Genomic DNA, 23,424 nt, shown 5'->3' with positions numbered 1-23,424 from the left:
ATTGTTTAAAACTGGCCCCTACTTACAGGGACCAATATGGAGAGAAAAGTCCCATCCATGGTGCACAGGAAAGGCTGAGTGAAGATGCAAGAGGAGATGCATCTTTGATGTATCTCAGAGGAATCTGAGACTGAACAAACCCTGACCACATCTTTTGCATCGTGATCAGGGTTTGTTCCGTCTCAAATTCCTTTTCTGCAGCAAAAGTTTACAAGATTGAGGGGGAAAGGGTCAGTCGGATCAGGCGAGTATAGCTGGTGCACCAGCCTGTCCAGCTGGGAAATCTGCTGTAATTTTTGTCATGTTGCTGCTTTTTCTATAACTGTAACAGCTGCTGTTTTTAAAATGAGTGTAACAGTTCTTGTCCACTTACATATAATACTAGAAATCAGCAAGTACAGTTTCAAACAAGATGGCTCAGTGTTTCATGTTTACTTAGTTTTTAGTTTTGAAAGTTTAAAAAGTTATACAGTTAGAAACAAGCATTTTTGCCATTCAGCTTTGTCAAAGGAAATTAACAGGAAATAGGCACATCTTTGTTAAAGAACAGGACTTCGTATCTTACAATGGTAATCAACTGGTAAAATAAAATTTAGCTCAAAGTTTGTATTAAACACTCATATCAAGACAAACATGAAAGGATTTTTTTCTTCATATTGCACCACCAAGATGAATTTTTATCCATTACCTAGTGATTTATATTGCACATGGACAGCCCAGCTTCATCCATGTTACAGAAAAAATTACAATACAAAGACAAGGTAACTCATTGTACTCCAACAAGAGTAAGCTTGGGAATAGAGTAACACACTTTATGAGTTTGTGTATATCTGCATAAGCTACCTTACAACTCTGGCAGCTCTCTTAGTGAAGTTTCATTTCACAGCCTATTGGCAGCTTCTAGTGCAATCCTAAAGGTCTGCAAGATCAGTAGGAACATGTGAAGAAAGCAATTTCAACAGCAAGATGTAGAAAGCATAGGAAAGCCACACAACAGGCAACTCGGTTCAACTTGGTTGTTAGTGCCCCTTTCTACCCCTCCCCTTCCCTATAAAAATCTCAATTCAATCAGAAAACCTTTGGCCATCAAAATTGATCTACTATAAAAATGTACTTTTATTTACAACTACATATATTGTACACTTCTGCCAGAAACTTGCTTTAATTTTCTGATACCAAAACTAAGGACAAACTAGGGTTGTCTTAAAGCACAAGAGGGCTGAAAAGGTATATAAAATTAAGAACTATTTTGCATCTTTACACCTTGAATGTGTTGTCAGCATTGCAAGGACCAGACAGCATTTATAAATAGTTTAATATATGCAAGTGATCCCAAACCAATTCCCAGATGAGGAATTGCTACAATTTAAAAACCTGTGCGTTTGTAGTGTTTATACAAGTGCAATACTTAGTAATTCCAAAATACAGGGTAACAAAAATGAACACATTGATTTATTCAGTACATCAGTACCAATTCTTACAAGACTAAAGACAGGACTTCTTTCTAGGATTTGCAACTGGTCCCTCACATTGGCATCTTAAAGTTTTGGAGTTCAACTTCTGAGACTAACTGCCACTTTGGAAAATCTTCCACTTTAAGGTACAGTGATACAGCCAATGTGCTTACAGGGACCATTTGTGACACATGAGCATAAAAAAAATGAAGTTGTAAACTTGTACCACACCTATTAGACAGACCTCACAATCCCAGTCCAAAACACAGTTACAGCAGTTCAGGGGCTTAAAAATAGCCTTGTTTCTTCAGATTCTGTGCATGTGAATTTCTGAACTGCACCCAGCTGGCCAGGATTTAAACTGTTCCTATATCTGTAGCTAGCAGCTTCCTATGGATAAAATCTCAGCCATTGGTAAGAATTTCCATCCATGTGAAGAGCCCAGGTTTCACTGTTCGTAGTAATGCCTGGAGTTCCAGCCTCTTCCTAGGGGAGCAACCTTTGAAACTATGCAGGTTAAGAATATTATTTTGAAGCAAGCATTAAGTCTTGAATGCAAAACTAAGTATTTTATGACTGTTTATGTCTACTATGTGCCAGATGAAAATGGAACAATGGCTAATTATATCCAATTTAAAGAGACTAAAGATTTTTATGCAAGTACTACCTGTGATTTTAACATACAAAGTTCAGTTTTTTTCCTGAAATGCTGCAAAAACCATAAACGCAGAAGGACTTTTATAATGGGGAATTGAAATCTACTATTAAAAACTCTAGCACTCAAGTTGTCATGATCAGTTTTCAATGCTCAACTGAAAAGTAGACTGTTTAATTCAGTTACATTAAATAGCTAAGTTTCCTATAAAGGTTGCCTAGGAAAAATTAGAAACCTGTGTATGTGGTTTTCAGTTCATACTGAATACTATGTAGTATATCATAAGTTAACATGATAACCAACTGTATCAAAGTATGAACATATATATTAAAAACCTGTAAATTTCAGATTCTGGAATAGCATGAAACAGCCCTCAGGCTCTGCTCTTACCTACAGGGACATGTTTCTAAGGAAAAGGATTATCAGCCTGCAGTAGCAGTGGGGAGCTGCTGTGCTGCTACCACACCAAGATAACATGCACAGACAAGGAGGAGCTTCCTCAGAGTTTCTCTGCAAAGCAACATTTTGGTTTAGCCACGTCTTCTCAGCATTAAGTCTCCTGCCACTGTTATGGACTCAATCATTCTACTTACTGTCCCCAGAATTTTCACCCTCAATTCATTACAGACCATCTACACATTTCCAACTGGCCAGATGTGCATGCCTTTAATAACACTTTTGTTAAAAGTAGTACATTGTAAGACATCATAGCATTCTTTATTATTTTTTGTCAAATAAGGGGGAAGAAACATAGCAGTTTTAACACATTAACATCTGTTAGGAGATGCTGATAGTTCTGAGTCACAACTGCAGAGGGTGACCAACAAGTCATACTGAAATCACTGAACTAGTACGTGTATCACTTACAGTGCATCAGATATATATATAACTAGATAAAAAAAACAAGGAGGTCCATCTAGTTTAAATGTTATAGGCAGCCTATTTTGCACTCAAGGTAAAATTTTACAAACATTACCCAAAGGGCATGTTATTTCCTGTACCTGTGTCGTGCTATTGGACAGCAGGCAATCAGAATTCACTCCAGCTTCAAAATAATACATGTTAACTGCCCATAATAATTTTAATCCCCATGCAAGTTGCATTCTGTGGCTAGCTTTTTCAGCGTCTTAGTTAATTTCACTTGATTATAACTGGAAGCATCTGACTATGATTTAGGCATGCTTATTGCTCTAAAAGAAATAAGCCCATCTTCAAAATTACTGTGCAAGTATTTTAATAAGATTTGCACACATCTCAAAAAACTCAATGGTATGACTCCCTGGTCTTGGAGTTACGTCAGCTGTGGAAGAGTCAAGTGAAGAGTTCACTGATGAGGTAAGGGATGTATCCGCAGATTTTCCTTGAGCATCAGCATCTGAATCTTTTGGACAAGATTTATAGTTGCTCACAGAACCTGATCTCTGTGGAGTTGCAGTCCCAGACTTCACTTCAGCAATTTCATCTGGGAACAAGGGAAGAGAAGAGGAAAATTTGGTAGCAGTATCAATCAGTTCTAGGAAGAGCAAATATCTTCCCCTTCTCACACTTCAAAATCTTGTCTTTTAAAGTCTTGATTAATAAATGAACAGCTTTTGCAAACAGTATTTGATACAAAATAAAAGCTTGCATACATAGTAGCACAACAGCAAATGTTCTTATGCTAATTCTTTATGTGCTCTGAGCTGTACATCAGAACGATTTACATCTAGTTCAGACTAATACTAATTGTATTTTTTATGAACTGATTTCAGCAGCCACTTGTTCAATTTAGGTTACTCAAAACAAAAACAGGTCAGCATCATAAGATTAAGTTCAATAGCAGTTTGTAGATGTTTTTTCTATAGTCTACTTTATTTTTATTCTATTTTTGTTCTCTTTTCTGTATTTATATATTGTTATTATTTGTATTTTATGATAATTCATGACAACATTATACTTGTTAGCATCTGCATTCATTTATTCTTCTCTTTTGTAAGTTTGTTACCATAGAATGTATATTTAGGCTGCAGCAACTTATCTTTACCTTCAGTATGAAGAAAAAATGGTTTCATCTCAATAGTAGTGTTCTGCTGAAGCATCTCTATTCTTATTTTAAATACTGAACATTAACTTGGCTCTAAGCTGGCTCCTGAAAAATTATTTCAGGAGAAGTCGGTGAAAAAGCAATCTCTCTTGTTTACACAAAGCTACTTAAATTTACAAATTTTTAAGAGGAACAAAGAACCATTAACCATGGCAGAGAGAAGGAATGTCAAGTAAGTTTAGCTATTGGAAGAGATACAACAAATCTGTGCCCTTGGGTTGTATTTCCTCAAAAGTAGAAACCAGGACTGTAGCAGGCTGCCCTCCCACAGCTGCATGGCTCTAAGCAGTCCAAAAAAAAATAATTTGTTTTTTCCACTCAATGTTTTCCTAGGTATGTCATATACACCAGTGGCTGTAGGTAATTTTCCTTTAGTCTACTATGCCCACAAACAAGTGTTCAGCCTCTATTAGCTCCTATGCTCACTTCATCTAACCAGGCTTTGTATACTGTGTTAATGTTACTCCATAAAATATATTTTTGTACAGGTTAAACTATGTGCTTTCAAGATTTTAGTTCCTGCAAGCACAAAATTTCTACCTCAAATTTTAGCCACTAGTAGAACTGGTGCGTTAACTTTGCCTTGCAGCTGATATCTCAAAGGGGAAGAAAATTGGAATGGCAAAAGTGAAAAAACTCATGGGTAGAAATAAACAGTTTTAAGTAAAGTGTGGGGCGGGGAAAGTGATGCAAAGACAACCACTCACTATCTCCAAAGAAGTCTGATGCCCAACCAGTCTCAAGGTTACCTTCCCCAAAAGCCCTTTCTTGGCTAGGCATAACATAATATATCATTGAATGTCCCTTTGTTCAATATGGCTCAGCTCTGCAGAGCTGTTGCTCCCCTCCCAACACAACAGTGTAGAAAAAGAAAGGCTGGATACTATGCCAGTGCTGCTGAGCAACACTCAGCAGCAGTGTGTTATCAATACCTTTTTAGTCACAGATCCAAAACAGCACCATGTAGGCTGCAAGGAAGAAAACTCCATCTCAGTCAGACCCGGTATAGCAAGGTACAGTCCAAGTCAAATTTAAATGCCTAGATGTCATGCTTATCTTCACTAGAAAACACTGTTCACATGCTTACTTCAGATCTAAATTAATGTTTAAATTTGGGGTGAGGCTCCAAAGGCAGCTTAAGTTGGTCCCAATCTCACCTCCAACAATCCTGTCCCCTTCTGCACTACTGGTATTCTGATGCAGACAAAAAAATGGATCTCCTCAGGAGCTGATATAGCAAAAAAACAAATGGGATGCAGCAGCAAAGCATGTATCACAGGAACACTACTTCAGGAAGGAATAAGGAAACACTAACACAGGTTAGATTTGTTTAAAATAAAAAAAGGGCAACACTTCACTTCTAAATAAGTAAATAAAGACATGTTTGCAAGTAGAATGATTTCCCCTACAACTCATTTAACTTAAGTAACTCTTCACATACCATCAATACTACGGAAGTCCAGTAAGTATGTTCTGCTGTCCACCTGATACAACTGGAGACTCATTTTGGAATATGCACTTGTTACTGGATTCTTCCTCCGAACACGCAGATAATACGGATTTACAACCTAGTATGAAAGAGATTTGAGTCAGTTAACCAGAACTGCTTGAAAATCACTGCATAGTGTTTTTGTTCTTTCAACTCACTAGTATATATCAAGTGATTTCAGATTTCATTACGTGTTGGATTTGAGGGTTGTTGGGGTTTTTTTTAGCCAAGAGAAATACATTCCGACAGCCCCAAGAGAAAACTTTAGCATGACTTTTTTTTCCCTGTCAGCATGTACATTCTCCCCCCAAAACCCTTCTGGCACAGCAAACACAGACAGGACAGGCACATGAGATTAATGCCAGAATATGAAAACAATTTCAGATGTCTGGGCTATGTAACTACACAGCTCAAACCAAAATGCATTGTTGTTTACGGTAAAGGTCCTCTATTTTGTTACCTTCCATTCATAATCCAGTTGTTTAATTGCTCTACAAACTTCAGCCATGATATCATTTGGTCGACTCTGACTCCGTATTCCCAAGTGCCATTTAGCCCGTCTTACACCTTGGTGTTTTGACTTCTGTGGATTCAGCTCATCAAGGGTGTGGCGAGGACGTGGTGCTTCAGCTACTAAAAATGGCACTCGTTCAGGGTGAGGGCGAGACAGGTGGTGATCATCCAGGAAAGAATCTGGTGGACTTGTGGCCAAGTAGAAGTCTTTGGCCTCGTTCATTATTCTTCTGTTATCTATAATAAGGTGATAAGCAACAGCTAGAGGGTCCTGATGATTTCGGCTGTATAGACAACTTAGCACTTCCTCTTCAGTACATTCGAACTTCTCACACACTTCTTTTAAGGCTTCATCGTCAATCATTGTAGAGCTATAAGATGGATCTTCAGGAAACAAGTATTTTGGAAGATCCTGCTTAAACCATTCATGTTCCCTAGATTTAAAAATAAAAAAATTCTGAGTATATGTAAGTAAAGAAAACATTTTTAACAGGAAATTCCTTTAAAATATAAAATGAATTTTAGTCTCTGCTGGAAGAAAGAATAATGGTTGCCAGTCCAAAACCCCTTGTAGCACAGACAGTAAAACAGTACATAAAGTAATCACTGTCTGAACAAGATTTTACTAGACATTTTGCAGGAAACTGAAAAAAATATTTTTGCTATCTCATAAATTGCCTAGGTATAGGAATCAGGTGGTCACTTTCTCATTTATAATTTCAGTACCTTCCTCCTCCTTTTCTTGTGACTGTTTTGCTGCAGAAAGGGCTGATCCTTCTGATTGCCCCTCCTGTTCCCTCCTAGACGCTTCTTCATTCCCGACCAATCGAGATTATTTTTTCTTTAGTTGTTTATTTTTAATTATAGGAGCAAATGATATCGTTGAAAGCTGGGTTTTTGTCTTAGCCAAAGTGTCAGTTGATATGTTTTCAGACCCAGAAATCCCCTCTTCTCCTTGAGAGTGCTGATTAGTATTGAGAAGTGTTCAATGGGAGCAGGCCAGGTCCCAACACGGTGTTATAAGCCAGGCCTCCTTGCAACAGCACCTTTCTTTCAAACATTCTATCACTTCATGATGAAATGCAATTTCTCTCATGTCCTACCTGCACATTTTCTCCCATATGCCTTACCACCCATAACCACACTACTGTGAGGCCTGGGAGATGTTCCAAAACAGGTTGTTAATCTTCCAAAAAGCCTAAACTATGCTCATAAGAAGTACCAGTAGAAATATTTTGACTGCCCAAGGATATTCAAGATACTGAAGTTATGGCAATGATGGAGAAAACATCACAGAAGAATATAGTGAAGGTGCCATTCTGTATTTGCTCCACAGGAAAAAAAATAAGATATATAATGTAAAACAAAGATATATAATTGTTAATTGTCTCCCTGAGATGGTACTCAAAGGACAGTCACAGCTTCAGTACAGAGCCGAAATACCAGATTAAGCTCAAGGCCAATGTTCTAATTAAAAAAACCCTCAACAAACAAACAAACAAAAAACCAAAAAAACACCAAAAACAACAAAAAAAAAACCCCCAAAAAAACCCTCCAAAAAACAAAAAACCACCCAACCAAAAAAAAGTCACTAAGCAGTACATAGCACAGCAAATTGCAAAAAAAAAAAAACCAAATCTTCAACATGTACAGCAAAAAATGGAACATGGAAGAGATCAGATAAATCAATATTGAGAACAGAAAAATCAATATTCTGACAAACAATCAGTATACAGACAGAATTTATAATTATTTTACCTAATATGCTCTGTTCAAATCTGTTTTTATCTCAACACCTTCAAGCCCCACACTGGATATCAAACAGGACTGCTACCCCAGCCAGCAACTAAGCACAACACAGCCACTTGCTTGGTCCTCTCCAGTGAGATAAGGGGCAGAATCAGAAGAGTAGAAGTGCAAAAAACTTGAGGATTGAGACAAAAACAGTTTAATTATTAGCATTTTTATTTTTAATTCTAAGCAAAAAAAAAAAAAATCAAAAAACACAAGAGGGGTGACAAGGAAACACAAGAAAGACAAGTAATGCAGATAAAAACAATTGCTCATCACTCATCACAAAATTTTTGATGACCAGCAGATCAGCCTTCCTCTTATTTTTACTGCAGAGTATGACCCCATATGGTATGGAATATGCCTGTGGTCAGCTGGGGTCAGCTGCTCCAGCAGTGTCCCCTCTCAATTGCTTGTGCACCTCCAGCCTGCTCTGTTGGGACAATGTAATAAGCAGAAAAGACTTTGGCTCTGTGCAAGCCCTGCTCAGCAGTAACTACAACATCCACCTGTCAGCAAGACTATTTTCAGTCCAAATTCAAAACACAGTTACTGTGAAAAAATTCAACTCTCTTCCAGCCCAAATGAGCACAGTGCAGTAAGCTCTACTCCGTGTGATCCTGAGAACACTGTGCCTCAGCACAAATGTGCTGAGCAAAATATAGTTTAATCAGAAAAATTAATTTGGAAGCAGAAAAATGTGTTCCCATACCACAACAAAGGCTCAGCCATAGCTGGGATGACTGAACCCAGATGAATATTGTTACTATTCATGGCACCAAGCCTTTCCCCTTGCATGCACATAATACAACCCCTAGAAGAATTAAGGTATTCAACTCAGTTTGTCCCTTAAACTGTGAGGTGACATGTCATACGGATAATAGGACAGAGCTGTTTTGTATTCAAATTCCATATATGTTCTGTAATCAACATTTTTCAACATCTGTTTCACACCACTTCTTTTCCACACACTATTTAACACAACTGAGGTAAGTTAAGTTCCCAACCAGTCAAGTTTTACAGTGCTTAGTTCTCACAGCGCTTTCATCTCTGCAAGGAAGTACTTCCCATTGTAATAAAGTAGTAAGGGATAAGTGTGCCACATTTTTTGTTACACTGAGAAAACAAACAATGCTGATTTCCTAACTCCCAACCCTAAAAGGAGCAGCATTTTCACTATGGTAGTATAGCAACATTCTTAGAGCTTCTTGCAAAGAAAATTAAGCTGCTGCATAAAGTACATTTGTCTCATCTATCTTTTTTTTTTTGATCCAGTGCATGTTTGTCAGCACAATCAACTTCTCCAGAATCGTCTCTTGGAATCTGGAGCCCATGATGACTCTCTCTACCTACAAACTTTACACTTATCAGTACTTGGTGAAGTAATTACCATTCATATATAAATTCATGCCAGTGCATTGAAACTGGAAATTGGTGCCTTACATGTGGAATATTCAGTCTTAACAAATAACTTTTCAGAGCCTGAAGAAATATGAATAAAAGCAGTAGTTATCAGATTAAAGAGACATTTACAGTAGAGCACTGGTTCCTAACAGCAAAGATAATTTTCTTCCCCCAGAGAAGTCAATATAGTGTAATCTTTGCAAACCATTATGCAAGTAAACAGCTTTGCTATGTCAGTCTTAAACCTAAAGTGTCTCAGAATTTCCATATATAAAATAAATAATTTGTTTTACTATGGTCTCCAATACATACTTCATTGTCTACTGCAGATCAGCACTATCAGAGCTAAAACCAAGCCATCAGAAGCTGATTTTTTCATCTTAGTCTAGAAAACATAGACAAGCTGTATGACTAACTTCTTTGTTCTGCATATTTGTGCTATTGTAATTCCAGGATCTGGATCAGACATCAGCAAGTGTTTTACCTAATGTCTCTGATTGTTGCTCTTTTCATTGGATCCACTTGCAGCATGTGCTTCAAAAGACTAATTACAGATGGATTCAGGTACTGAGGGGTATAAAAGATACCATCACATATCTTCTTAAAAAGGGTTGGCACATGATCATCATCAAATGGAAGTGTTCCGCATAACAAAGCATAGAGAATAACCCCACTGCTCCAAATATCTACTTCTGGACCTGCATATAACCTGTGAAAAAAATAATTATTAGTGATTTATGTTTAATACATTTAAATGTGTTTTCTGTCATTTTTCCATTGTCTCACAGTAATCAAAAGCATGTGAACTCGGGACAACTGATTTTGCAAGCACTATATCATTTCAGTTCTATTCTGTGCCTCCCTTGAACTTCAGTACTCTTCCCTTTCTAATATATAGTAGGGCACAAGTACAGTTTTTCCTCTCTAATGTGTAACAATAATCCACAGTGCAATTTCACACAATGGCAAACTGAAAGAAACATGCATCTACTACTAAGAAAGCCCACATTATATATATTGTTATCAAAGTTTTAGAGGAATCTGTGCAAAGTCTGTTATCCCCCAAATTGTGGCTGAAAAGTTTAAGACAAGTCCATATCACAGAACGTGTCACATATTCTGTGCCCCTGCCAGAGTAAAACAGACATCTGGCCTCTAATCAACAGAAGGCAATATTAGGGTAGGTAGCTGAAAGCAGATTGGACAATAACGGCTTACAAAAAGGGAAGTTACCTCCAAAATTAGTATCTACTCTGCAGCAGGTATTTCACTACTACTCAACTTCACAGCAGACTCTGCCTGTAACTCTGAACCTCAGCTTCAAAGATCTGAGCTGTACATGAGATTTTTAAAGCAATTCAGGCATAATATACACAATGCATTTAGGGCATTAGACATCACCTCTACCTTACAGGAACTATTCAAAGCTAGCTCATAGAAGCTTTAAACATTTTAAAAATCATCAATACCACTAACAGCCCTCAGTTTCTCAGCATCAAGCTTGTCAACTGAATTAGTTTTGTACCCTTTAAAATCAAGCAGCAACATGACTGAAGTACATGCATACATGTATCCAATATAAAAGAAACTACCTTCCAGAAATTACTTCTGGTGCAGCATAGTTAGGGGAACCACAGCTTGTTCTTAAAAATTCTCCATCTGACATCATATTTGATAGACCTGAAAGTGCATAAGAGTAACTACTAAAAATTAAGGGAGCAAAATTATTTCACACTGCATATACCACCTAGAACAAACCACTAGTGATTCAAATTAGAAAATTAATAAATTTATTCCAGTTAAGAAATAGTATTATTTGGAATTATGGAATTTTTATATGAGCATGTCACATAATCCTCCATATATTTTACCAGAAATATGAGTAATATCAATATATTACTGCCCACAGCCTAGAGATATTTGAGAACATATTCATTCCTAGACTAGAACAGTTAAATTTGGATGACACAGGCATGACAGAGAACAAAGTTGCTCTAAGGGAGAGGAAGCAGTATAGCAAGATAGGATTTTGATCATTAACAAGAAAGTACTAAAATTCTCATTTGCTTCTAAAATGCCAAAGTGGGAAATGCTACCACAGAATTCCCTAAAATTCTGTTAGAGATTACACAGAAGAAGGGAACTGAGGAGTAAACATGACTTTACTACAATTTACAACCCTACACTATGCATCTGTTTCCTGCATGACTGTAGGTTAGTAGTTTGCTTTTCAGATACTCTGTAAGCAACAGAACTGTGCTTTAGAACCAGGCCACCTGCATTCACCAGCACTTAGTCTAACAGCTGCAGAAAATTTCTTCTAGTTTCCTCAGTGAGGCTGCATGATCAAGACTACCATAAGCCAAAGAACTCAGTCTCCAAGAAGGAATTATGCCCTTTTATGCCTCAGCAGGCAATGTGGAGAGGAAAGAGTACAGCTTGGCTAGCTTTAATATTCTAACATACAAAAAAAAGCTTTTATTAAGCTCATGAATAAATGAGTGCTACAGTTTTGCTGACACTAAGTTACGGGAAATTTTTTAAGTCACTGTACTTCATTTCTTTACCATGTGAGCCATTTCACCCAAAAATTTTCTTCACATGAGAAACCAATATGATTCCCAGGGCCCACACAGTTGAACACCATACTTTTAAAACATACTTCAAATACTCAGCATTACCTAACACCTTTCACTGGAGACTTACATAAGCAGTTATTATCCACTATGTCTACAAGAGATCTGTCATGACACAGCAGTATGGATACCTTACTATGCTTATGTGGTGAGGTTTCCTGACTCAGATGGTTCCAAGACCTAGCTTCAAGGCTTCTCTGCAGCTGTGACATGAACAGCTAGCATAAACAAATCAGGAAGACTAGTGTATTTTTCTGTAGCACTGTAGCTTCTTAAAGATGATGAATTGCCCCTGCACTGTTCTTCCAGGAGACCTAAGCATCTACATTTTACAGATGGTGAAACAGAAAAGGAATGAGTTTTGAAGAAGAAAGGTCAGAAACTAAGTCTACTTAGCATTTTAGAGAAAATGTTGTTAAGCGAAACCAAACTAATCAGTTCACAATTTCAGCCAGTTGCAGAAAATACCTCAAGAGAAAGCAAGAAAGCTTGAGAGGAATATAAGTTCAATAAATATGCAAGAACATTATTTTTGCTTTATATCTATTTTCTTCATGTTTTTCTGTTGTATCCCACCACCAGGATATTAAAGTATACATACTTTGCTTAATATTTCCTATTGTTATTAACAGGATGTAACACCAGAAATGCAATCAGATAGAAATATAAAGCAATACTTACCAAAGTCAGCTATCTTGGCATTCATGTGTGCATCAAGAAGCACATTTTCAGGCTTCAGATCTCTATGTACTACCATGTGCCTGTGACAGTAATCTACACCAGAAAGGATTTGCTGAAACAGACGTCTACTTTCCTTCTCATCAAGCTAAAACAGACAAAGATTTTAAATAATTAAGAGACAGTGGAAGTTAACTTGTTTTTTATTTTTACCAGCCAGAGGAAACTTTCCCATGACCTAAACTTATCAATTCTACTTATCATTTGATACTTTATATAGCAGATTATCAGAACTTGTAGCAAGCAGCTTCATATCTTACATCATTTTGTTTGTACCACAGCTCTAAAGTGACTCAAACAAAACATACCCACTTACTCAGAAAGTCACTGAAAGTTCTTAACGACACTTCTGAAATTGGGTTTGGCACATGTTAGCTACTCACTTACTAGAAACATTAGCACTCAAGCATTTAGCTTTGTATAACTGGAATTATCAGTTTGATGTTTAAGCACAGCGCAAGATTTAAGCTGGCAAAAGCTGCTGAAATGCAGCACAGAAACTATAATTTTCAGACGCTATTTATGCTATCAGCAGCTAGTCACAAACAGCAGACTTAGGTGGGCATTTCCTACAAAGACCCATAATCCACATCACTTTGTCCTAGCAACTGAAGTATCCTATGCATCTAGTTTGTAAAAAGGAATTTCAGATCTTTCACAAAAGCTGTTCTAATAGTAGAAGACAGTAATAATGGGACAGTGGTAGCTTTCTAATAGTGGGATATACTAAAGAAGCAGTTTTCAGCTACTCCAACCAGGTACATATTCATCTGGTTTATTCTCAGCCACTGTAAATTAACAGATTAGTAGAAAGGAAGAATGCCATGACAAAGTCACACACAAAGATGTGGAATGTGCTAACATATAACCATTTGTATTTTCAAAAGAAAAAACCCCACAGTCATAAAATATATTTTAATTGATAGCAGAAAAATTGAAACTGAATACAAGAAAACACAGCCACATTTAACAAGGTGTAACCAGTATCCCTTGCTCCCAGCCCATGATAATGTGGTTAGCTTAATTAACAGTACTTAGTGAGGCAAGCAGCCATTCTGTTGCCACGCAAGTCATGTGTTCATGCTCTCTGCCCCTTTATCAGGCCCTGGAGGTCCTGTGAAACAAATAAACAAACCAGTTTTCTTCTTCCCCTCCCTACCACCCTCAAGATTCCAGGGTGCCAGGCTCATTATCTGCTGCCTTACCAGCGTTTAGTTCTCAGGCACAGAGTGATGGATGACTCTGTCATGGTATATGGAACTGCAACAGCTGCCAGAGCAGTGTCTTTAACATCAGTTACAAGTCCTAAATGGGAATGAAACCCAGGACTTCTCAATGGCCACACACACCTCCAGCATCCTCTGCTTCCTCTGAGGACTGAGTGACTTGTGTTCATCCCTATGACTTCCAAGGCTAGACTGTGACTGTTATATGGATACAGCAAAATATGTACTAAGATTTGACCAAACCTACAGAGGCTCTAGGTGAATAGACATCCCAAGTTAGGTTGTGTAAAAATTCTGTACTACACTACTTATAAATTATAGTATATTCATTCTGCTCATAGAAATCTGTGCCACTCTAATCATATATCCTGTGCTACACTAATAATAATATTCTTTTGAGAAAACTTTTTATTGTATCAGTCTGACAAAGATACCCAAAAAGATACCCAAAAGACTGTCCCCTCAGTGTAGAGTGACACAGGAACGTTGCAAATGCAATAACAGAATGCAAGTCACTGATCTGCAGAGCTGGACTACTTCTTACCCTTCCATTTTTACAGATATAATCAAACAGTTCTCCTCCTGAAACATATTCCATCACCATGAAAATGTCAGTGGGTGTACTGATGACCTGGTACCTGATAAAAGAAGGTATCTATTAGTCTACACAGTCAGTAAAACACTAGTTACGCTTAGTTGAAACTGAAGTCATACAAATAATCAGATAAAAAATATACTTTAAAATAGTTATCAATCAATCTACAGCCTCTGGAATGACAATACTTTTCAGAAGCTTTTTACTCTCCTTTCACCGTGTGATGCCACCATTGCAAAGACTAGCAGAAAATTTGTAATCCCTATCAGGAATATCAGTCCTTGCTCTTTCAGAGGAACAAGTGATTTCTTTAAAACTGTTTAAGATTATAAGACTGTATAAGACAATGCTGCCTCATCAACAGCTTGATCCATTGGAAAAGGACTTCAAAAGGACTTTACTAGTGTTGCAAAAATACACACTTTTCAACATTAACATGAAAAAAAATTCATTTGCCATTAATGAAAAAACGTACTTTGAGACTAGGAAAAAATTCCTCTTAATAATGATGAATATTAATATTTAAGAGTATTGCTCTCTGGTTGTTATATTTTTACCTTTCTACTTCAATTAAATTTTAAAAACATAGTTTTGAAGCTTTGAAATAACAAGTTTAAGGACAAAATCAAAATTTCAGAGATTTTGGTTTTTTTCTAATATCCTTACCTAAAAATTGTTTACAGCATTCCACGTGCAAAAGAAAAAATTTTCAACTGTTTTCAGTTTAGCAACACCACAAGCACACATTCCTCTTTCACCCTGGTATGTCACTAGGTGCACTGACACTTTCTATTCTGTTCCTGCTATAGGTATGCCCTTTGGACCCATTCATAGATTAACTGAAAGCACTAGCAATTTTGCTGGCAAATCAGGTCTTCTAAAAACTAGCCCTCTGATGAAGTGGGTAAGTTGACCTTACACAATGTAATTTAGCTTCAGTGTAACAGCTGTTGCCGAATTAAAGGGAGTGCAGAGACGTAGCATCTGCCAGTGGCAGTGGGGTCTTTAGACAAAATTCTACCAATAAAACAACCACCCACATCATGACTAAGACAGTGGAAGTCATCCACACTCTGGAAGTGCAGATTATTTTAACAGGAAATTAAGAGTCAAAGAAAATCAACCTTACTTATCATTTATTACCACAGACGAGACATGAGGGGTCCACTCTGGGACATAGTTTTACTCTGAAATCCACTGATGAACTATTGGTCAACTAAGAGATGTAATCAGGCACATTTTAAATACCACATTTAGACAAAGGGTAACAACTACACTGAAGATTTCTGAAATAGCAGTCATATTTATCAAACTTTGCATCCTTAATTCAGAAAATCTTGCGGAGCACCACCTACACTGAAAAAACATATATCACTGACCAGCACATCATTAAAATGAGAAGATACTTTGAGAAGATACAATAAACTTACTATAGAAATGACCTTTACACTCTTGTTCTTAGTAACTCATTTTCCAAGGGAAAAAATGATCAAACGTAAACACAAAAAGTAAAATTAAGTAGCCACTAAACTGAGAGATGACTGCTACCAGAAATATCTGTCATGACATTACCTTTCATACACCTGCCCAAAGAATATCTAATCAAAGATCTAATGGAAACTCTTCAGCCTGCAGTAAAGATGAGCTTTGTGAAAACATATTACAGAGGGCACAGCTGCATACTTCGAAGCTGGTTATTTTTCTGACAAGATACTGTTTGTAGTATTGCCCTTTAAATGTATTTCAGATCAAAACTTACAGCTTAATTATATGAGGATGCCTGAAGAGTTTGAGGTTCTGAATCTCCCTGCGGATTTTGCCTACAACATCAAGGCTGCGAATCTTCTGTCGATTCAGGATCTTCACGGCAACTTTATGCCCAGTTAACTCATGTTTTCCAACTGCAAGAAACAAGGAAGTATTTAGTCAAGGTTTTCAATTGCTCAGTTAAGACATTATTTCTCCTTTTAGAATGTAGCCAAGTTAAGACACTAGCATTCCACATATCCCCATTATCTTTGGGGTGGTTGAAAAACAGATGGTATGGAATTTCTTCAGCCCTACTCCAATTTCTCCCACAATTCTATTATTAGAAGATGTATACATGTAAGAAATTCCTTAAACCTAACCAGCAGAAGTCTTGCAGCATACAGCATAACATTTTTTGCAATACTGGTTAAAAAAAAAAAAAAAAAAAAAAAAAAAAAAAAAAAAAAGAAGCATATCCCCAAACCCTGCCATCCTTGATAATTAGAGAGAGCATTTTCTCTCCCTAAGTCACTCCAAGCTTTTGGCCTATTTGGCAACTTACTCAAACACGTTTTCCTGTACCTCTTCTACTTCATCTGCAAGGATCACTCCTATTGCTCCCTCAAGAAGCCTGCTTCAGCAATTGCTCTGAATTACCAGTGTAAGTACCTGATCAGTTTACTTATAAAAATGTATCTGTCCTTGGAGCAGTCTGACAGCTCCACATTCTGTGCAGTTAACACCAGAGCTGTATTCTAGTTAAATAAGTGGCAAATGTGATGAGAAATGCACAAAAAACAGAATAGAAACAAGGAAAAACAATGCAAACATGCATTCCTAGAAATGGCAAAGGAACTAAGGATGGTTTCACTGTTCTTTAAGCAGAGGAACTATAAAGTGTAAACTATTTCACAGTAAGTTACCTCTCTTAAAGTCCCTAACTTTGCAAGTGCTATTGGGAGTAGTCACAACAAGTCCATCAGAATATTTTTCTTAAACCCAAAACACGATCACAGATGGAACACTGAGAATCTAAGTATCTCTTTTACTAGAAGGCTTCCCTACCTGCATGGCTGCCACATGCAGTGATTATAATACCATTCATTTGCCACCCTGATTTCTACCTTCCAAAGATACGTCAGATTCTCCAGACACACACATGGCTCACCCTTGTCCACGTGAATGGACATTTGTAACAGAACTGTGCTGATCACAATACTCAATCATTTGGGTGCCTACCCTCACCCAGAATTTAAATAAGCCCTGGGCTTCAAGTTTTATTTAAATAGATCCATGGGAAGCTATGATTAAACAACAGTGATCCACAAAAATCTTCCTGTGTTCAACAAATGATCTGGATAGAACAAACACCCATCAATCTGTAAATCTCATTCCAGCACAAAAGACCTTCCTGTTGCCTTCTGCTTCTATATCAAGCTAAAAACCAATGCAAGTGAGAAGTTCTTAGCAGAGAGGCAGAAGATAATAATAATAATAAGCATCTGCATACTTATTCTTACAAGAAGACAGTCACCTATAAAATTAAGTAGTCTGAATTCCTGTAGGGAACTAAACAGTGGATTACTCAAAACCCAGAACCATCACAATGCTGCACTGAGAAATGTCTAGTACATGAAAAACTAGAAGAGCTCTGACAAAGACGAAAAGACATCCCCTCATTCAGTGGGGCCATTACCTAACAATGGCCACAGTAAACAAAGTGCTGGGCAAGCGTATTTGCACTACTGAGGAATGCAGGACAAAGCTCAATCCATAGCAAGTTCTAGAAACACTACAAAGTAGTGGCAGGTGAGTGCCTAGAAATGTATGAGAATTATTTGCTTTGAACCAGACCTACAATCATAGCAAACACATTCCCTTTATTTTCTTCAAATGTGACAGAAGTTTAAAGGAAACAAACAAATTATATCACCTATGTTCAAACCTTCAGGAGTAAAGAATCATCATAAAAAACGATAAAAATGAGAAAAGCAACTATTCTAATTGTAAAGTCTTTACCCATGCATAATGGGTAAAGAAATACACCAGGAGTATTTGAAAAAAAAAAAATAAAAAAAAAAAAAAAAAAAAAAAAAAAAAGCGCACAACTGTAATCAGTAAGTTAAAATGTAACATGTGTTTTTGTTAGTAAGAAACAACTTCTTAGAAACCAAGCAAAAATCTTTTGGTCAAACACGTGAATCTGCATCTTCTTTTGCTGTATAAAGTACATTTAAGAAAGTGCTTATTACAGTAAATAACAGACATATTTGACCAAGTCTACAGTTTAGAACATAAATACGCAGTTCTGATATGGACTGGGCTACAAAATCTCATTTTTAAGCCACTTTGATATATTTCTGATTCGTTAGTCTACCTTAGACTGGAATTCCATTAGCACTCAAAAAAATTTAAAAAGTAATTTATTAGCTACAATCTATGTTCAATATGCAAAGCACATAAGAGTTTTTCAAAACATTTTTTTCTTTCAAAGTAATTAAACAGTAACATTTGCAGTTGACTGAAACCAATTCTAGCTGTCATAGCCTTCAAGGCTGTGAGCCTCATGCCTTAGTTTTATTCACTGACTGGGAGAAAACAAGATTTTCTGCTTCTTCAACTCCACCAGTTCTGAATAAATTATTGTAATGAAAACATACTGTGGTTCGGTGCCGGTGCATAAAGATCCCAAAAAGCCTAGTCTCTTGCTTAAGACATTTCAAATTCAATCTCTATTATTCTTTCAGAAACGTTGGGCTTACTTTTATCCCATTTGAAATTATAACAAATCTAGCTTTTTAAGATACAAGTAGCCTTTCCTGGATACAGTTCAAGGTATCTGTTACCAGTAAAACAGCAGATGCCAGCTAGTAACAGACTGCTGACACTTTTGAAATCAACATTAGGACAGAAGTGAAAGCGTCACCCCAGATGATAACATCGTGTAGAAACATAAGCAGCCAGTGTTACCTTCCTAAAATCTACTTTGCATTACCACTTGATCGAAGTTTTACCTATAAAAGGGAACGCACCCTAATCCTCAACTAGCTATCAGTCCTTCAAAATAATCTCTGAAAAAAAAAAAAGAAAAAAAAAGGTAATTCATTTACAAGACCTAGTATATTCCTATATTTTTTTCTGATAATACTAATTGCCTTCAAACTTCACTGTGGCTTTGCATAGCATCAAGATTTTCATAACAGCGACAGAGTCTCAAAGCAGCAGCGACTTATTATTAACTGTAGAAGTACAGGACAAGTCTCTATCTTGTTCAACAGTTCTTCAATTGGAAAAAACTTATTTTGAGGTCATGCAGACGAAATACAACATACTCATGAAATACAGGTATCAGTCATTAAGTTTTAGAGAAAAAAAAAATCTGAAGGGTATGTTGTACTTAATGAAACAATTCTCAGCAGGCCAAAAAGCCAATCCAAAGCTCAGAGGGAAGCTGTCTTTAGGAGTATAAGCTAAACAAATGTTTTCACTAACATGGGAAAAAACCCTAAACAACAATAGTTCATGCTATTCCAAGCCACCTTGCTGCACAACATTAGATACCATAGGGATCTACAGTGTTCATTTGTTCATAAGTGTCTCTTATTGTTGCTTTGACCGAGACCACTTGGTTTGCAGTCTATACAGAAGTGTTGATACTCTAGATACAGAGAGCTGGAACAATTATTGTATATTTAGAGCCTTAAGTAATATACCTCATAGTCTCAGTATGGACCACTGGAAGCCCAAGTACTCTTTCTTTTATGAAAGATAATTAAAAAAAAAAAAGTATCTGTAAATAATTTTGCATCTAGTTTCAGGAGAAAACATCAGCAGTGCTTAAAAAAGTTTTACACTGAATTCTAGCAAAGTCAGAACATGAATGTGTCTCATACAATTTATTTAAATTCAGTATTCTTCCACATCGGCTTTTCAGTTCAGTGGCATTTTAGCTTTGCCTAGATGATGGCTAGGAACAACCATTTCTTCGACTCTCCATCTGAGGCACAATCAGGTAAACCAAGTCACTCAGAATTAATTCAGAGTGGCACAGACAGGTGAAAATTATAAACTGGACAGAATCACACCAGTGACAGCTATCAGCAGCATGAATTCATCAGAAAGTGATAGCAAGAGACCTTTCACAATTACCAAATAAAGCACATATTTTCCAATTCAATTTTTTCAGGCTGCCACCACTGTTAGAATAAAACATTCTCTTAGCCATGTCTGACCCCCTACACCATGTGAGCTCAAGGTATATCCTAATTGAATTTTAAGAAGTGAATACATGTTTTTCACCTTGTATCAATTGATGAAACCATATCACCAGAGAAGGAAATTATGAAAACAGGAAAAACAATTGCAGATCTGGTATTAAATGAAGAAAATGTATGCTCAAGAGGAAAACCAGTGCATCATAGATAAAATGTTCTTTATTAAGCACAGCTGAAGCAAGACAAAAGTAACACAGTACATCATATGGGGACAAGAAAAGCAGTAGCATAACAGTGCTCTCCTAGATTTAGGATCATAGTAGAACACTGATGGTACATCAGTCTTCTGCGGTGTGTTGGGTAAAAAAACACAAAAAAACCCACAGCTTTGACCCCTCCCCTCAAGAAGGCAGTCCTTCCATGAGGAAAGAGAACCTAATGCTTGTCTGCTCTATTACTTCTTTTTCTCTCTACTCAAGGAAGTACTAAGCTCCCACAGGAAAGAATGGGAACTGGCAGACGGGGGGGTGGGGGGGGGAAGGGGAAGGGGAGGGTCACTGCTCCCGAATGGCTGGGGCTGTCTCTTTATAAGCTTCCCCTGAAAAAGAGACTTGAAGGGCTGTGCTTTCCAAATATTTTTAGTGCTTTCCTAGAGCAAATTATCATCCTATTTACTATACCTTAATATTTTTTCAGAACACATCAATAGTTAAAAGAGCTTGTGCAGAGCACATACAATGGATTATCTACATGAGGGGAAAAAGCTGGGGTTTTTATGCACCTATTAAGAACCACAACCGTTATGAAGAAAACAGCCTGACACTAGCTCTACTCATTTGAGCAAGGATGTTTTTTATTTGCTTGCCCCAGTATTTGAAGTTCTCACAAGCAACATGGCAGGAAAACTAATGCTTAGTCCTGCAGTGAATGGCACTACGGGGAAGTTTAAATCCTACCTTATTTCTACTAGCCTCCAAATAAGCAGTATGGCATCCATAGCCCTACACTGGAATTTTTTTTAAATCTGAGCTGAAAAAAAAAACTTTGTTAACCACTGGTCAAGCGGATTAAACATGAAGTTTTCTGTATCTGCACATCAGCTGTGTTACCAAATAATCCAACAGTCCCAGACCCATCTTTTTACACTTATTTCTCTGTTGAGAGAGAAATCTTGCCTTCCTCACAAGGGTATCGAGAGTTCGTACTTGAGTATCAAAATGCAATATATGACGCCCGAGGATTTAGACTCTCTACTTTCGTTACATGCCCGGTGTTGTTCCACACAGAGGCAGCATTTAGCTTCCAGCGGTTATTTCCGCAAGCACAGATGAGGAAGCTGTTTCTGCCTCAGCCGCTGCTTCCCGCAGCGGGACCGCAAGTCCCACCCCGGCAACTCAGCCCGTGCAAGCCCCGCTCCGAGCGGCGCTCCCGGCGCCGGGGCCACGCTGACAGGCCGCCGATCACCCCGCGGCCCCGCTCACCCTTGACTTTCCCGAAGGTGCCGACGCCCAGCGTGTCCCCCAGGATGTAGTGCCCGATCTTCACCCGCCCGTGCTCGTGCTTCTGTTTATCCGCCACCGCCGCCATCTTGAGGCAAGGGCCGAGCCTGCGCATAGTGCCCGCCTGCGCCACGCCAGAGCGCCGGCGGGGAGGAGCAACCACAGAGCGCCCGCCCGCGCCCGAACCCGGAAGCGAACGGCGCACCGAGCGCCCTCCCATCCTGCCCCAGGACCAACCACTGCGGCTCTCGGGGGAGGCCGGGCCGGCCCACGGGCGGCCCGGGGGGAACGGGCCCTGCTGGACTGCAGAGCGGGGAGATGGAGGCGCGCAGGGGCCTGCTCGTCAGGAGTGGCACCCTTGCAGCGAGGCCTCCCTCATTAAACGGACCTCCGAAGTCTGTATTTCCAATAACCTTGTAAATTAAATCCGTTTGTTCTTCTCAGTTCCTCTTTACACATCCAGACCCTGTTATAGGAATATGAAGACAACTAGGAGTCTCTTAACTCTAACTACCTTGACCATGTATCCTGCCTTCTGGCTTGCCTTGCCAGCCACTCTCACCGCTCATTCACATTGCATTTAACTTGCCACTAACATTGCCTTTCATTTAACATTGCCACATTTAACATTGCCACTAACTTGCCTTCCATTCCATGCATTGGGTATTTTCTATACACTGAAGACCACAGTTCTTTTTTTGCTGATTATAACTGGATTATTTTTTTTATTCACATTCCAACTCCGCATTGAAAGAAACACATAAACCTGGAGAAGAAGTGACTACTGGATGGGTATTTTCAAACTGAGAGATCATCAATTGAAGAGGAAGGTTATGGGCAACTCCCATGCCTTCACTTCCTTTCCCTAGTACTCCAGACTAAGTGAATGATTAAATCTGAAATGGTTTCTCTTGCCTACCCTACACACAGCCCCTGAATGTGTTTGCAAATAGATAAATACATCAGACAGCAAGAAAGTTTGGACAATTTTATTCTAGTAATGGTCCTAAATCCAATTCAGAGAGCCTTCAATATTACTTATGTTATAGTCATTAATTTAACAGTTGGAGACCAAAAATCCTGGTCTATGCAAAAATTGTATATTTTTAAAAATTTCTCAATGCTAATGGCATAGGGAAGTAACCTTGAGGGGTGTTCCCACTCAAGGGAGAAATCTTCATACCCTCATTCTGGAAAGGGAAGAGAGGTGTCAGAACTGTGTCCATTAAAAAGTAGGACTGAGCTCTTATAGAATATAAACCACATATACAAAGTGATTGTCAGCCAGATGTTTCTAGGTCACCAGTGTCAGCTCATCAGCCTTTACCTCAGCAGTTTTACTTCAGTTATCTGCATTGTCATTTGCGGGTTCATTTCT

At 38.0% G+C, this 23,424-nt stretch overlaps 1 protein-coding gene across 3 annotated transcripts; it reads right to left on the bottom strand.

Moving 5' to 3' along the window:
* Positions 1-417: 417 nt before the first annotated feature.
* Positions 418-22,343, bottom strand: PRKAA1 (protein kinase AMP-activated catalytic subunit alpha 1). 3 transcript variants are annotated; one of them, XM_054002638.1, is made up of 10 exons: positions 22,029-22,343; positions 16,344-16,485; positions 14,534-14,627; positions 12,707-12,851; positions 10,982-11,069; positions 9,874-10,098; positions 6,142-6,628; positions 5,634-5,760; positions 5,350-5,420; positions 3,594-4,237 (listed from the first exon to the last, which is right to left on the bottom strand). In XM_054002638.1, exons 1-10 carry the CDS (start codon positions 22,264-22,266, stop codon positions 4,226-4,228), a joined length of 1,629 nt encoding a protein of 542 aa, XP_053858613.1. In that variant the 5' UTR covers positions 22,267-22,343; the 3' UTR covers positions 3,594-4,225. The 3 variants fall into 3 exon arrangements, with proteins under 3 accessions (XP_053858614.1, XP_053858613.1, XP_053858612.1); XM_054002637.1 differs by lacking the exon at positions 3,594-4,237 and having other exon boundaries at positions 5,166-5,420; XM_054002639.1 differs by lacking the exons at positions 3,594-4,237; positions 5,350-5,420; positions 14,534-14,627; positions 22,029-22,343 and adding an exon at positions 418-3,571 and having other exon boundaries at positions 16,344-16,383.
* Positions 22,344-23,424: the final 1,081 nt, after the last annotated feature.

The sequence above is a fragment of the Vidua macroura genome, chromosome Z (genome assembly GCF_024509145.1).
Source record: "Vidua macroura isolate BioBank_ID:100142 chromosome Z, ASM2450914v1, whole genome shotgun sequence".
Classification (NCBI taxonomy): domain Eukaryota; kingdom Metazoa; phylum Chordata; class Aves; order Passeriformes; family Viduidae; genus Vidua; species Vidua macroura.
This window is presented reverse-complemented; position numbering and strand designations above follow the sequence as displayed.

Bases quoted from the DNA above. Each gene is read 5' to 3' on its own strand.
- PRKAA1 (XM_054002637.1), bottom strand. From the start codon at position 22,266: ATGGGAGGGCGCTCGGTGCGCCGTTCGCTTCCGGGTTCGGGCGCGGGC. The intron at 6,629-9,873 runs GTAAAACACTTG...TTTTAAATCTAG, and splicing joins GCAACAATCAGAGACATTAG to GGAACATGAATGGTTTAAGC. The intron at 5,761-6,141 runs GTAACAAAATAG...CTTTCATACTAG, and splicing joins AACTGGATTATGAATGGAAG to GTTGTAAATCCGTATTATCT.